This window comes from Dendrobates tinctorius, unplaced genomic scaffold (assembly GCF_039654945.1).
Source record: "Dendrobates tinctorius isolate UK_male_01 unplaced genomic scaffold, ASM3965494v1 ptg000060l, whole genome shotgun sequence".
In the NCBI taxonomy this organism is placed as follows: domain Eukaryota; kingdom Metazoa; phylum Chordata; class Amphibia; order Anura; family Dendrobatidae; genus Dendrobates; species Dendrobates tinctorius.
The window spans coordinates 82,879,936-82,894,871 of NW_027361728.1; the positions used below are offsets into that span (position 1 = coordinate 82,879,936).

Genomic DNA, 14,936 nt, shown 5'->3' on the forward strand with positions numbered 1-14,936 from the left:
CCAGCTGTACTTATGTCGTCACGCCCTCCCAGGGTCATGTCAGCCTCCCCTTATCTCTTCATTCCCATGTCCGGCTGATACTTAAGGATTTTGTATTAGTCTATGCCTGATGAAGAGACCTGAGTAGTGTAGAAAGCTTGCAATTAGAGTTGAGCGAAACAGGTCAGCCAGATTGATAAGTCGCCGACATATGGCAAAGTCGGGTTTCGCCGACCGAAACCCGACCACAGCGTGAAGTCGGCCATGCGGTCGGCAAAGCAAGCACCAAAGTCGGATTTCCCAGAATGCTTGCACGTGACTTTTTTCAGCCACTGAGCAAGGACGTACACTGTGGGCAACGAGATGACATGTGCAGCGTCCGGGGGGAGAGAGAGAGAGAGGGACAGAGAGACAGAGAGAGAGTGATTTCGTGCACAAAAAGCGGTCCGGCATGTATGTGTGTTTACTGTCCTCCACTCCCTGCCGACTTTGCTTTCCCATTGACTTGCATTGGGTTTCGTGTTTCAGTCGGACTTTCGACTTTTCACGATAGTCGGCCGATTTCGTTCCACTCGACTTTTGAGAAAGTCGGGTTTCATGAAACCCAACTCGACCCTTAAAAATGCAAAGTCGCTCATCTCTACTTGCAATTTGTTACCATCTTTTCAGTTAGCCATTAAAAGGTATCAACCACTGAGGACTCTCAATTCTGAATACTTATCTATCTACTGGCTAACACGGTACAAAGATTTATATCTTTCCTGTATCTGAACTCTAGTAACTCTACTGTATTTTATCACAGAAGTAAGAAGTAATGGGTCTAAAAATTAGATGTTTTCTTTCACCTTAAAAGGCTGATTCTGGAAAAGGAAATGTCACGAGAACACAAAAAATGTTAGAAACTTGACCTAACAAAACAATCATGGTCTTACTTATCAAATCCATGCTAAAAGAACTTAAAATTAAATTCTCTTGTAGATAATTTATTACTTCTAAGGTTTTATTGAATAATTACCGATTTTAGTGTATATTTATGCATGGAACGTTTGTGACATTACTGCAATGGATTTTTGCTTCCTTATTTTGCGTGTTTGAAAACTATCTTCCATGTTTAAAAAAATAAAAAAACTAAATAAATAAATCCAAAAACAGCAAATAACTCTATCAGCACATGGGAGCACGGCAAAAGCACTGAATGTGAATAGGCAAGGTTTCAGACACTCGATTAACTGTATTCTGAATTACACAAGTTCATTTAATATAAAACTCTGAATCCTTTAGGAATGATTACGAAGAGCTTGCTCAGAAGTGCAAGACATTTGCAAAAGACTTATTGGCTCAAGCCAGGAATTCTAGGGAGCTGGAGGTCATCCTAAACCATCAGTCCAGTGATGAACCTGTGGACAAGAGAGGACTTCTTGAAGAGAGGATGAACCTAAGCCGTTTAAAACTTGCAATCAAGTACAACCAAAAAGAGGTAAGTAATGTAAACCTAAGATGTAAGGAAATAACAACAAAATTCACAGTTCTAAAAGTCTAGCCCCACTGCTGTGTACTGCATATTGAGGGATTACACAGACAAATGTTCTGAGCAACTGCACCAAATGTGTGGCATCTGTCGAGCTATACCTTTTGTTTTACTGGAAGCTCTAAAGGCCCCGTCACACATAGCGACTCACCAGCGATCCCGACAACGATATCAACTTGTCAGGATCGCTGGTGAGTCAAACAGACAGCTTCACCAGCGATCAGCACCAGCGACGCCGAGCGTGCGGCGTCGCTGTGTACTTTAGTTACCAGCGCGCTGATGCAGGGAGCTGGTAACTAAGGTACACTTCGGGTTTCTAAGGGGCGTGCATCAGCGCCCTGGTAACTAAGGTACACATCGGGTTTTTAGGCGCTGCGCGCCCCTTAGAAACCCTGCGTTTACCCTAGTTACCAGCTCCTGCTCGCTGGTCGCCCGCCTGTCACACGCAGCGATGCGTGCTGGCGCGCTTGCGAGATCGCTATGTGTGACGGGGGCTTAAGGCCATAGTGTTTTTCTATAGAGCTCCTCTGCCTTTAGAAATGCTAAATGGTCTAATCTATTCAACTGTATGGCCTTAGGAAGTGGGAACCAAGCATAAACTTCATGTACTTCCAGCCTGCTTCATAGGGAGAAATCTACCAAACTCACTGCTTAATAGAAGAGAAGAGGTCACCTAAAATAATTGTTGAGATATGAGTATATGTCATTTATACAACACAAAAAAATGTCATGCGGGAATCTAATTTATTGATGACACATTTTCCTTCATTTCAGTTTGTATCACAATCCAACTGCCAACAGTTTCTCAACACAGTCTGGTTTGGACAAATGGCGGGATACAGAAGAAAACATACCTGCATGAAGATACTGATAGTCCTAACTGTGGGGCTTTGCTGGCCAATCCTTTCCCTGTGCTATCTGCTAGCCCCCAAAACACAAGTTGGACGCATTATCCACACACCCTTCATGAAGTTCATCATACATGGGGCCTCCTACTTTACATTCCTACTACTTCTTAACTTATATTCCTTAGTCTACAATGAAGATATAAAGAACACTATGGGTCCAGCCTTGGAGAGAATAGACTACCTGCTCATTATGTGGCTCATAGGTAATCTTAAGTGCATGTTTTATCCTGAGATTAATGTAGGATTACACAGTCTCATTTCCATTAATTGTATTCTTATTTTATCCCTCATAAATTGCATTTTTTTAATGAAATATTGCCCTTAGACCAAATGAGGCTGGTATACTTACTTAGAAAAACAATGTTGGAATGGCTGTGTAATCTGCTTTTAACAAGCCTTACTCATAAAATGCTTATTTTTATATATCAGATGGGAAAACTTTCAAAAAGGATGCTGACGTAATTTTTTAAGCAAGTAACACAGCCTCATCAGGTGTATGAGATCTTAAAAATGCATGTAGTTTGTATTGTGACATTTAGTGACAGATCTACTTTGATGAGATGCAAGGTATTTACTGTTTTAATCAAATATCATAGCAGATGTCGGGCGGTATTACAAGGATTCACTTATTTGTTTACCTGTCGATAATAGGACGAAATGGAACACTCACAACAAATTCTTCTGTTCTGCAGACCAGCACCAGAACTGGGCCCTTTTGTAATACACTTAACAGCTTAAAGTATCACTGCAGTGTTTTTTGCTGTGTTTTTTTTCACTATCTGTTAGATATCATTAATTTACACTGTGTGCACAATTATTAGGCAATTTTTTACTTTTGCTTACTAATTTTATTAAACAACTACAGTGCTATCTGTCAACCCAAAGGGTGAATAAACCTAAAGCATGAATATTTAAGAAAGTAAAAGTGAGGTTTTGTCTTAGGCTGGGGTCACACTTGCGAGTGTGATGTGAGAAACTCGCACGCGTTTCTCACATCAATACCTGGCACTGCCATCGGCACTCGGGACCGGAGTGTGCGGCTGCATAGAAATACATGCAGCCGCACACTCCAGTCCGAGTACCAGCGGCAGTGCCCGATATTGATGGGAGAGACTCGCACGGGTTTCTCGCATCACACTCGAAAGTGTGACCCCGGCCTTAGGAGAATATCTCTGTGTGCAGAATTATTATGCAAGTACTTGAAAAACATACATTTTCCCATCTCAGTTGGTTATTTTCATTTATTAACCCCTTCAGCCCTGAGCCTGTTTTCACCTTTCTGACAGGGCCAAATTTTATAATTCTGACCAGTGAACTCTGGAACACCTCAATATATCCCAGTGATTCTGAAATTGTTTTTATGTGTCATGTTGTACTTCATGATAGTGCCAAATTTTGGGTGACATGATTTGCATTTATTTGTGAAAATATAACATTTTTTACCAAAAATGTGAAAATGTTACAATTTTAAAACTTTGAATTTTATGCCCTTAAAGCAAATAGGTATACCACTCAAATATATAGTAACTAACATTTAGCACATATCTACTTTATACCACTATCATTTAAAAAAAAAAAGTTTTGTTAGAAGTTAAGAAGGGTTAAAAGTTAATCAGCAATTTTTCATTTTTCCATTAAAATTTTTTTTAAAAAAATCATCACCTTTAAAGTGACTTTGAGTGGCCTATGTGACAGAAAATTCGCAAACGTAACATCATTTTAAAAACTGCACCCCTGACAGTGCTCAAAACCACATTCAAGAAGTTTATTAACCCATTAGGTGCTTCACAGGAATTAAAGCAATGTGGAGGGAAAACTCTAAAATTTTGCTTTTTCCCACAAAAATGTTGCTTTAGCCCCACATTTTTTGTTCTCACAGGGGTAAAAGGATAAAATGGACCATAAAATTTGTTGTTGTCATGATCCAGGACGGGATTTCGCTTTGACCCGTCCTGGTTAGACTATGGGTTAATTGTGCTGCCTCTCTCTGGCAGCAGGAGGCTATTTAGTGCTCACTGGACCTGGGTCCGGTGTCAGTTATACTCCTGCCCTCGGCTGAGTTAAGTGACCTCTTGTATACGTGTGCCTTGTGCCTGATATCTTGCTTGCTTGTTCGGTTGTGATCTGGTTCTGTCCCTGTTACGAGTTCTGCCTGACCCTCTTGTACTGCGCTACCTCTCGTGTATGACTCTCTGCTTGTGACCCGACTCCTCTCTGCTCGTCCCCTTGGTACCACGTCGCCCTCTTGTGTATGACCTTTGGCTCTGTCTGACTACCCGTCTGTTTGTCCCTCTGTACCTCGTTTGCCCGTACTGCTGTGACCTCTGTTTTGCCTGACTCTGAGTTGTTTGTATGGTGTCCTGTCCTATCTGAATACAGGACGCTAAGCCCCCCCCCCTTGCAGTCACATGACCATAGGTCCCGTGCAGACTATTCAGTTTCAGTGTCCGCAGGTCCTATGCATCTTTACTTTCCAGCACTGACTGGATCCTGACACTATTAGCCTTAAGCACGCCTGGTCACCTCTGCTGCCCTGCTCCCCAGGTAACTCTTAGCACTGCTTCTGTACTCAGGACACGTGCACTGGCTCTATGAGCAAGTGCAGTGCGGTGTCTCTGACATTTGTGCAATTTCTCCCAAATAAACCTATACCCCATATATGGGGGGAAAACTACTGTTTGGGTGCACAGCTGGGCTCGGAAGGGAAGTAGCACCATTTGACTTTTGGAGCACAAAATTCGCTGGAATAGATAGCGGACACCATGTCCAATTTCCACAGCACCTGATGTACCTAAACAGTGGAAACTCCCCACAAGTCACCTTATTTTGGAAACTACACCCCTTATGTAACGTATCTAGAAGTGTGGTGAGCATCTTAAACCAACAGGTGCTTCACAGAGTTTTATAACGTTAAAATGAAAAAATACTTTTTTCCTGCAAAAATTAGGCTTTAGCCTCAATTTTTTTATTTTCACAAGGGTAACAGGTGAAAATGGACCATACAATTTGTTGTGCTATTTCTCCTGAGTACAGTAATACGCCATATGTGGTGAATAACTACTGTTTGGGCACATGGCAGGCCAAGGTAGGGAAGAAGAACCAATTGAATTCTGAGTGAAATAGATAGCTGATGCCATGTTGTGTTTGAAAAGCCTCTGACATTCCAAAATAGCAGAAACCCCCACAAGTAACACCATTTTGGAAACTACACATTTCAAGTAATTTATCTAGGGGTGTAGTAAGCATTTTTAACCTTTAGGCGAATTGTATAACATTGGGCTGAGCAAATGGAAAATTCCCATTTTTTCCACTAAAATTTAGCTTTGGCCCCAATTTTGGGACAATAGGAAAAAATGAACAGTTTACTTTGTTATGCAATTTCTCCCGAGTACCCCAATACCTCATATGTGGTTCAAAACTACTTTTGTGATTCAGTGCAAAGATCAGAAGGGAAGAAGCACCATATTAGAGTTTAGGTTTTGCTGGAATGGATTGAGAGTGGCATGCCACATTGGCAGACCTCTGATGTGCCACATCAGCATAGTCTTCCCATAAGTTACACCATTTTACAAACTACACCTCTCAGTGAATTCATTTACGGGCACAGGGATCATATTGACAGCACAGTACTGCTGAGCAACACGGCGAGACTTGGGAGTGAGGGAGTGCTATTTGACTCTTGTAGAACAAATTTTTGTAGAATAGTTTGCAGACTCCATATTCAAAGCCCCTAAGTGCCAGAGGAGCAGAATCCTTATGTGACCCCATTTTCAAAATTACACCCCTCTGGGAATGTATTTACAGGTCTAGTAACAATTTTGATTCCACAGGTGTTTTCCAGAAACAAGAAGCATTGGATGTTGCCCACTGAAAATTGTTAATTTGCCATTGTAGTGACCTAAAATTGTAGTGCCCATACATTATGCCCAGTTTGTGCTTCTGGGGACATGCACTCGAAAATTAAACAGGCTCTCATTGCTCCAGAAATTCCAAACATGTATATGCCAAATGTGGTTTAGGCACTCTGGGGCTCAGAAGGGAGGAGAGCATATGGATTTAGGAGCGCAGTATCCACTGGATTTCATTTGGGCGCTAGGAGCCATTATACTACCAGTAACGTGGAAGCCCACTATATTTCCATTGACAGTATACGGACCTAAGTTCTGGCTTACTTTTTTGTGGATTGATTTGAGGCTTTAACTGGTAACATTTTGCATATCATCTTTGATCACATTTATACTGCTCTCTGTGCTGAGCAATTATATGGATGTTTCCATCTAAATCATCTGATTCAGATGAAACCCCCGAGGTATCCATTCACTATAATGAGGCAGCAGAGTTACGCTGAACTCTGTCCAGCCTCTGTTCCGCAGTATCTTTTCAGAGGTGCACAAAACTGCAGCAGATTACACTTTTAAGCACGCTTAAAAAGACAGAAACCACCGGATCATAGGCCAGACGACATTCACTGTCCATCTGCTTCATTATAGGGAATCCACTGCTGTGAGTTCCATCTGAATCACGTATTTTAGAGATATACATAGATAATTTTTTTTACGCCGCTACTTGTTTGGTGTAAATGATAAAGCGGCACGATTACAGTGATACCAGATTTATACTGTTTTTTCTTGTTTGGCTGCTATCACACGCTAAAGACGCTATTTTTTTTTTTCCAAGTCAAAATTCTTGCATTGTGTGGTCTTTTTTTGCAACACAAGTTGATGTTTTTATTGGTACCAAGTTTATTATTTTTATTGGTGCTATTTTTGGGCATATAACATTTTTGGATTGCTTTCTATTCCATTTTTCGCAGTCAGAATGAACAAAAACCAGCAATTCAGGAATTGTATTTTGTTTTTTGTTTTTTTAATGTCATTCAATATGCTGCTGGCATGGCCTAAACAGGCCACCGTAGCTGGCAAACCCAGAGATCATCATTTGACCTTGGGTTGCCATGGCAATGATCGGATCCTCATGATGACATCGTGGGAGCAGTGATCATATGTTCAATGTCGGAAAGGGGCTAAAGTGAGAAAAATAACCAATCAGCTGAAAATGTATAAAAATACATTTCTGACTGTTTAAAACAAATATCCGTGATGAACATAGCCACCCTTATTTTTACTAACAGTCATAGGCCCTCCAGCCATAAAGTCTGTCAGTTTCTTAAAGGGAATCTGTCATAATGTATGCAAAGGGACCCTGAATCCAACGATATATCATTTAGTTTACTGGGTGCAGCCGTTCTCACACAGAGTTTTTAGATTTAGCAATGCAGCAGACCTCTATACACAGTGAGCTGCTTATCACACGGGTGGGCGGAGTCAGACTAGGGCTCATATGCTGCTGTAGTTGCTGTAGTCAGAGTAATGAATCACCGGATGATTGACGCTTCATCGTTGAGTTCATTGTTTTAACCCCTTAACGCCTACCTCATGCTGACCTCAGATTATATAGCAAAAAAACCTGCTGACAGATTCCCTTTAACCTGATGATGATCAACTTTTTGGGCTGCCCCAATGGCAGCCTTCCATGCACTGTTCAGAGAGTTGTACTGTTTTCCTTCACTGTAAATCTCCCTTTTTAAAAAGGGACCACAAGTTCCCAATAGAGTTTAGGTTAGGTGAGGAAGGGGCCATGTTGTTATTCTTTCATCTTTAAGGCCGGGTTCCCACTTGCGTTTGGGTGCTCTGTGTAGGGCTGCATACTACTTCCCTTCAGATCCGCATAGATGCACATGCATTCTGCATAACCATCTTTAACATTGGGTATGTAGGGACAAGCTTTGTATGCAGATGCGTCCACGTGCGTCGTTTTGATGTGCCCGCCGACCGCACGAGAGCGCAACATGCAGACTTTTTCTCTGAATACTGCTTGAACAAAGCATCTTCTAAAAACTGGCAGTAGATTTGAGCTCATATTTAATAATACCAGCCCATTGCAGCACCCCACCTCCACCTTGCTGGTATCTGAGTCAAAGTGGAGGTCTGTGTCTGTTACTGATCCAGCCCATTAATCTGGTCCATTAAAGGGAATGTGTCACCCCTTTTTTCGATTATGAGCTGCCGGCACCGACATCAGGGGCTTATCTACAGCATTCTGTAATGCTGTAGATAAGCCCCCGATGTAACCTGAAAGATAAGAAAAAAGAGTTAGATTATACTCACCGGTGGGGGGGTCCAGTCCGATGGGTGTCACGGTCCGGTGCCTCTCATCTTCATACGATGCCATCCTCTTTCCTTCCTGTTGTGGCTCCTGCACACTGCTCTGCCCTGAAAGGTCCGGCGCCTGCTCACTGCAGGTCCTGGAAAGGTCCAGCACCTGCGCAGTATTCTGCTCTGCCCTCAATAGGGCAGAGCAGTGCACCTGCGCCGGAGCCATGACAGGCAGGAAAGAAGAGGACGGCATCATATGAAGATGGGAGGCGCCGGACCGCGACACCCATTGGACCGGACCGCCCCCCCCCGGTGAGTATAATCTAACTCTTTTTTCTTATCTGTCAGGTTATATCGGGGGCTTATCTACAGCATTACAGAATGCTGTACGTAAGCTCCTGATGTCTGTGCCGGCAGCTCATATTCGAAAAAAGGGGTGGCAGATTCGCTTTAAGGCCTGAATCACACTACAGCGAGATACAGCCGAGTCTCGCAGGTTAAAACCAAGCTCTGGCACCGGCACTCTGGAGCGGAGCGTGCAGCTTCATGTATTGCTGTGCGGCTGCACGCTCCGCTCCAGAGTGCCGGCGCCAGAGCTTGGTTTTAACCTGCGAGACTCGGCCGTATCTCGCTGTGTGTGATCCCGGCCTTAGAGTCACTCTCATATCATCAGTCCAGAAAACCTTTGAAAAATCTGTCTTATGATATTTCTTGGCCCAGTCTTGTCACTTCAACTTCTGTGTCTTGTTCACAGAAGGTCGATATGACATCACTGGAGGATGATGGGTTGCTGGTTGCTTCACACTTGATTCTTTGTGCATCTTTTTTCTCAACTCATTTTTGTGACCCTATTTATTATTATTATTTTAATTATTATTATTATTCATTTATATAGCGCCATTTTTTCCATGGCGCTTTACATGTGAAAAAGGGAAATATAGACAAGTACGATAAGCATGTGCAAGACAAGGGACCCACAAGTACAGAAGGAGAGAGGACCCTGCCCGCGAGGGCTCACAGTCTACAGGTAGACAGGTATTTCACTATTTGCAACAAAATTCTTGGTGGTTCTATGATCACACCCCAATATCGTAACAATTTCAAGAGTGCCGCAACCCTCTGCAAGAATTTTAACAATTTGTGTCTTTTTGGAATCAGTTAAATCTTCTATTTGGCCAATTTTGCCTGAAGAAAGCAAGCTTCCTAATACTTCTGTACTCCTTAATAAAAAGTGTTGTATTCTTAGGCTTCACTATCCCTCATTACACAAATACACATCACCCGATAACCTTCATCCATTGAGCATTCAAATTCATACAGCTTGGCATTTCATAAAAATGACAATATAGTCAAAATACTCACTAGCCTAATAATTCTGCACACATTGTATGTTGGGTGTATTAAAATACTTATTGGTTTCTTTCTTCTGCCATTTCCAGCCCTGCTCCAGTCCTATTCTGGATTATGTGATCGCGGCTGTGACCAGCCGGCTCACAAGGTGACATCTGCGTGGGCTGGAAGTCACTTTCTCAATGTAAGTCTATGAGACAAACAGAACGAGACATTCAAACTTACACGAAGAAAGGAACTAACAGTCTTCAGTGTGAGTCGGCATGAAGGGGCTGCAGTCACATGACGCAGGAGAGGACCGGAGCAACACTTGAAACGGCAGAAGATGGTGATCATTAAAGAGAACCTGTCAGCAGGATTTAGTCCCTGTGCACTGAAATATCGTTAGACAAAAACTTCAAATCCAGATTAAATAAGAACCCCAGATCGGATTGAATCACCAAAGATATCAATTTAATCAGTTTAGCAGCTGAATTATCTTTACTTTATATTGCTAAATTTTGCCATCAGGTTCTCTTTACATATTTTACTCCACATACTGAACATACAGTGGGCGAAAAAAGGATTTGATCCCTTGCTGATTTTGCAAGTTTGCCCTTTGACAAAGACATGAACAGCCTATAATTTTAAGGGTAGGTTAATTTTGACATTGAGAGATAGAATAGCAAAAATAAAATCCAGAAAATCACATTGTGTAAATTATATAAATTTATTTGCATTATGCATTGAGAAATAAGTATTTGATCCCTCTGGCTAACAAGACTTAATACTTGGTGGCAAAACCCTTGTTGGCAAGCACAGCAGTCAGACGTTTTTTGTAGTTGATGATGAGGTTTGTGCACATTTCAGGAGGAATTTTGGTCCACTCCTCTTTGCAAATCATCTCTAAATCATTAAGATTTTGATTTTGAGATTTTAAGTTTTCTATGGGATTAAGGTCTCCATGACCTTAATATGCTTCTTTTTGAGCCACTCCTTTCTTGCCTTGGCTATATGTTTTGGCTATATGCTTTGGATAATTGTCTTGCTGGAAGACCCAGCCACGACCCATTTTTAATGTCCTGGCAGAGGGAAGGAGGTTGTCACTCAGGATTTATGGTACATGGCTCCATCCATTCTCCCATTGATGCTGTGAAGTAGTCCTGTGCTCTTAGGAGAGAAACACCCTCAAAACATAATGTTTCCACCTCCATGCTTGACGATGGAATGGTGTTCTTTGGGTCAAAGGCAGCATTTCTCTTCCTCCAAACACGGTGAGTTGAGTTAATGCCAAAGAGATCAATTTTTGTCTCATCTGTCCACAGCACCTACTCCCAATCACTCACAGAATCATCCAGGTGTTCATTAGCAAACTTCAGACGGGCCTGCACATGTGCCTTCTTCAGCAGGGGGACCTTGCGGGCACTGCAGGATTTCAAACCTTTATGGCGTAATGTGTTACCAATGGTTTTCTTGGTGATTGTGGTCCCAGCTGCCTTGAGATCATTAACAAGTTCCCCCGTGTAGTTTTAGGCTGATCTCTCACCTTCCTTATGATCAAGGATACCCCTCGATGTGAGATTTTGCATGGTGCCTCAGATCGATGTTGATTGACAGTCATTTTGTATCTCTTCCATTTTCTTACTATTGCACCAACAGTTGTCTCCTTCTCACCCCGTGTCTTACATATGGTTTTGTAGCCCATTCCAGCTTTGTTCAGGTCTATGATCTTGTCCCTGACATCCTTATAAAGCTCTTTGGTCTTGCCCATGTTGTAGAGGTTAGAGTCTGACTGATTAATTGAGTCTGTGGACAGGAGTCTTTTATAAAGGTGACTATGTAAGGCCGGTTTCACATTAGCGCTTTTTAAGCGCACGCACGGCCGGGGGTAGCTCCGCCCCCGAGCCGGCTCTCTGCCCGGCGTGCCCGCCCCTTGCTTGTAGCGCCGCCTACTAGCGGACAGTGGCGCCTGCGATCGGCGCACCCTATCTTTAGCATAGGGTGCGCAGATCGTGCGCAGGCCGTGCGCTAGTTGCTCTTTGACCTGCGCTGCGCACTTTTGACGGTGCGCCGTGCGCGCCAAAATCCGAAAAGTTTGATTTTGGCGCGCACGGCGCACCGTCAAAAGTGCGCAGCGCAGGTCAAAGCGCAACTAGCGCACGGCCTGCGCACGATCTGCGCACCCTATGCTAAAGATAGGGTGCGCCGATCGCAGGCGCCGCTGTCCGCTAGTAGGCGGCGCTACAAGCAAGGGGCGGGCACGCCGGGCAGAGAGCCGGCTCGGGGGGCGGAGCTACCCCCGGCCGTGCGTGCGCTTAAAAAGCGCTAATGTGAAACCGGCCTGAGACAGATGTCTTTAATGCAGGTAACGAGTTGATTATGAGTGTCTAACTGGTCTGTAAGAGCCAGAACTCTTAATGGTTCGTAGGGGATCAAATACTTATTTCTCACTGCAAAATACAGATAAATTTATATAATGTATACAATGTGAATTTCTGGATTTTATTTTTGATATTCCATCTCTCAATGTTAAAATTAACATATTCTTAAAATTATAGACTGTAAGGCTACTTTCACACATCCGGTGTGTGGGGTCCGGCGGCGTGCGGCGAAAAGCCGGGCCGCCAGATCCGGCCTGCAGCCGTGACACCGGATGTGTGTGCGGCGAGACGATACGGCTCGGACATTATTAAAGGAGCCGCAGGACGAGGTGGACAGAGGCAGCCAATGAGACAGCTGCTGAAAGGGAGGTGAGGGGAGGAGAGGGGAGGGGAGGGGGGTGGAGAGAGAGAGACATGGGGGGTTAACACCACAAGTGCCCGGCGAGAGAGATCTCTCACAAGTGTCCGGGTGACAGAGAGAGATCTCTCTCTCTCTCGCCGGGCACTTGTGGGGTTAACATTCACAGAGTCCGGGCATGCGCTGTGGAAAAAGCCGGTCCGGCGCTGCAAAAAAACGTTACATGGAGCGTTTTTTCCAGACGCCGGACAGGCTGTTTTTGCCGGATCAGGCAAAAACCGGATACGCCGCATAGGTATCCGGCGCGATGCGGCAATAATGAAACTGAATGGGGGAAAAACCGGATCCGGTGGCAACCGGCGCCGGATCCGGTTTTTACACTTTTCGCCGCATCGCGCCTGATGCTGAAAACCGGATGTGTGATAGAGGCCTTAATGTCTATGTCAGTGGGCAAACTTACAAAATCAGCATGAGATCAAATCATTATTTCCCCCACTGATAACACACAGATAGTGAAATAAAGAAAACGCTAGAATGCTACTTTAATAACTGTAGAGAAGAGAAAAGCCGGGGTACGTCCGCGCTAGACCACATGGAACCAACCGTTGGTTCCTTGTGGTCTAGCGCGGACGTACCCCGGCTTTTCTCTTCTCTACTGTTTTATCTGCATCCCGGGATCTGCAGCGGCCAAAACTTCCTTAGGTGGTTGTGACCCTTCACAAACACATCAGGTGAGTGGATTACCTTTGTTAAACACGCTGGTGTCCCTCATTTACCGCCTTAGTGCGCTCCCCCTCTTTTTATTTTTTGCACTTTAATAACTGGATACCTTTTTTTAGGGTTTTGGAAAGTATAAGCTTACTGGATTTTCATATCCACAAAATACATACACTTACATAATCCTTTTAATAATGGAAATCAATAGTAGACACATTCAAATGTAAGGGTTGTTGTTTCTGCTCTATTACTCCCATACCTTAAAATGGAGATAGAATGAGACTTTTCTTAGTTTCAACTGTATGTGGCCTGTGCTGACTAATATGGCTTCCAGGAACAGTAATGCTTCTGTAGTTATTCCATAAATGTCTAATGTGGGCAAACCCCTTTAAATATCATGTCTTGCTATTTAAACCATAATTCATACACTGAGTAGTTGATCAATGTAGGCGGTCTTCATAAGAAACTCCAGGTTTTGATGGTGTTTTCTGGCAGTCCCTGGTCTGAGTAGCCAGATTTTATAATTATATGGCTTTCTTGACCATTTAGATCCAATAAATGACTACATTAGGTCAGCCACCTACACAGTCACCACTGTGCTCTGCCAAATACCACATCACTTTCCTCCATCATCCTAACTTTTAATACATGATCTCATCTGTTTGCTGAACTGCGGCCAGGCTTGGAGCAAGACTAACATGTTTACAAGGATCTGTGTTCTAAAAGTTGTGCGGCTCACAAATCTCACAGAAAATTATCTAATCTCTGTGCCTTTCGTCTTCAAATAGTGAAACTTTTTCTGATACTATGGTAGTGACCAAGCAGAAAAATCAGCTTGTCCTGTGGCTATGCTCATAGTAAATGTATATTTTGTTCCACATGTCGGGGGTTCATTTATTTTTTTGCACCCCTAAACAATTGTGTCTTTCAGAAACATTGATATGTTTTTAGTACATTGATTTCAATCTCCTTTTTGTTTGTTCCCTACATTACATTAACGTCAATGATGTGGCAGAGGGCGTCGGGCTTTCCTGCCTGACCACTTCGACCACCGTGGTTGCTATTGACTGTGGGGTCACTCCATATAAGACAGATACAGGTCATCTAACACCATCTTGCCATGTTACATTTGTTGAGCCTTTGTGCGTCAAGTGATATTGTTGTGTCATGGCAGGTCAGGTGGTATTGTTGTGTCATGATGAGTCAGGTGATATTGTACCATTTACACATCAGACGCACATAGTTCATACGTAACACTTGCACATCATGCACACATAGTCCACATATACCACTTACACATCAGACACACCTAGTACATATGCACCATTTACATATCAGAAACAGGTAGTACACATTTGCCACTTACATATCAGACACACGTACTACACAGGTAACACTTACATTTCGGACAAACGTAGTACACAGGTACCACTTACATATCGGACACACGTAGTATACAGGTACCACTTACATATCAGACACATTTAGTACACAGGTACCACTTACATAACAGACACACATAGTACACAGGTCCCACCTACATATCAGATACATGTAGTACTGTACACAGGTACCACTTTC

General features: G+C 43.2%; 1 protein-coding gene across 1 annotated transcript in view; it reads left to right on the forward strand.

The window, feature by feature from the left end:
• The window catches only part of TRPC1 (transient receptor potential cation channel subfamily C member 1), a 147,672-nt gene that overhangs the window by 26,157 nt on the left and 106,579 nt on the right, over nucleotides 1-14,936 (forward strand). The window contains exons 6-7 of the mRNA XM_073579104.1: nucleotides 1,261-1,456; nucleotides 2,282-2,618. Coding sequence (XP_073435205.1) covers nucleotides 1,261-1,456; nucleotides 2,282-2,618 — 533 coding nt within the window. The remainder of the gene's footprint in view (nucleotides 1-1,260; nucleotides 1,457-2,281; nucleotides 2,619-14,936) is intronic.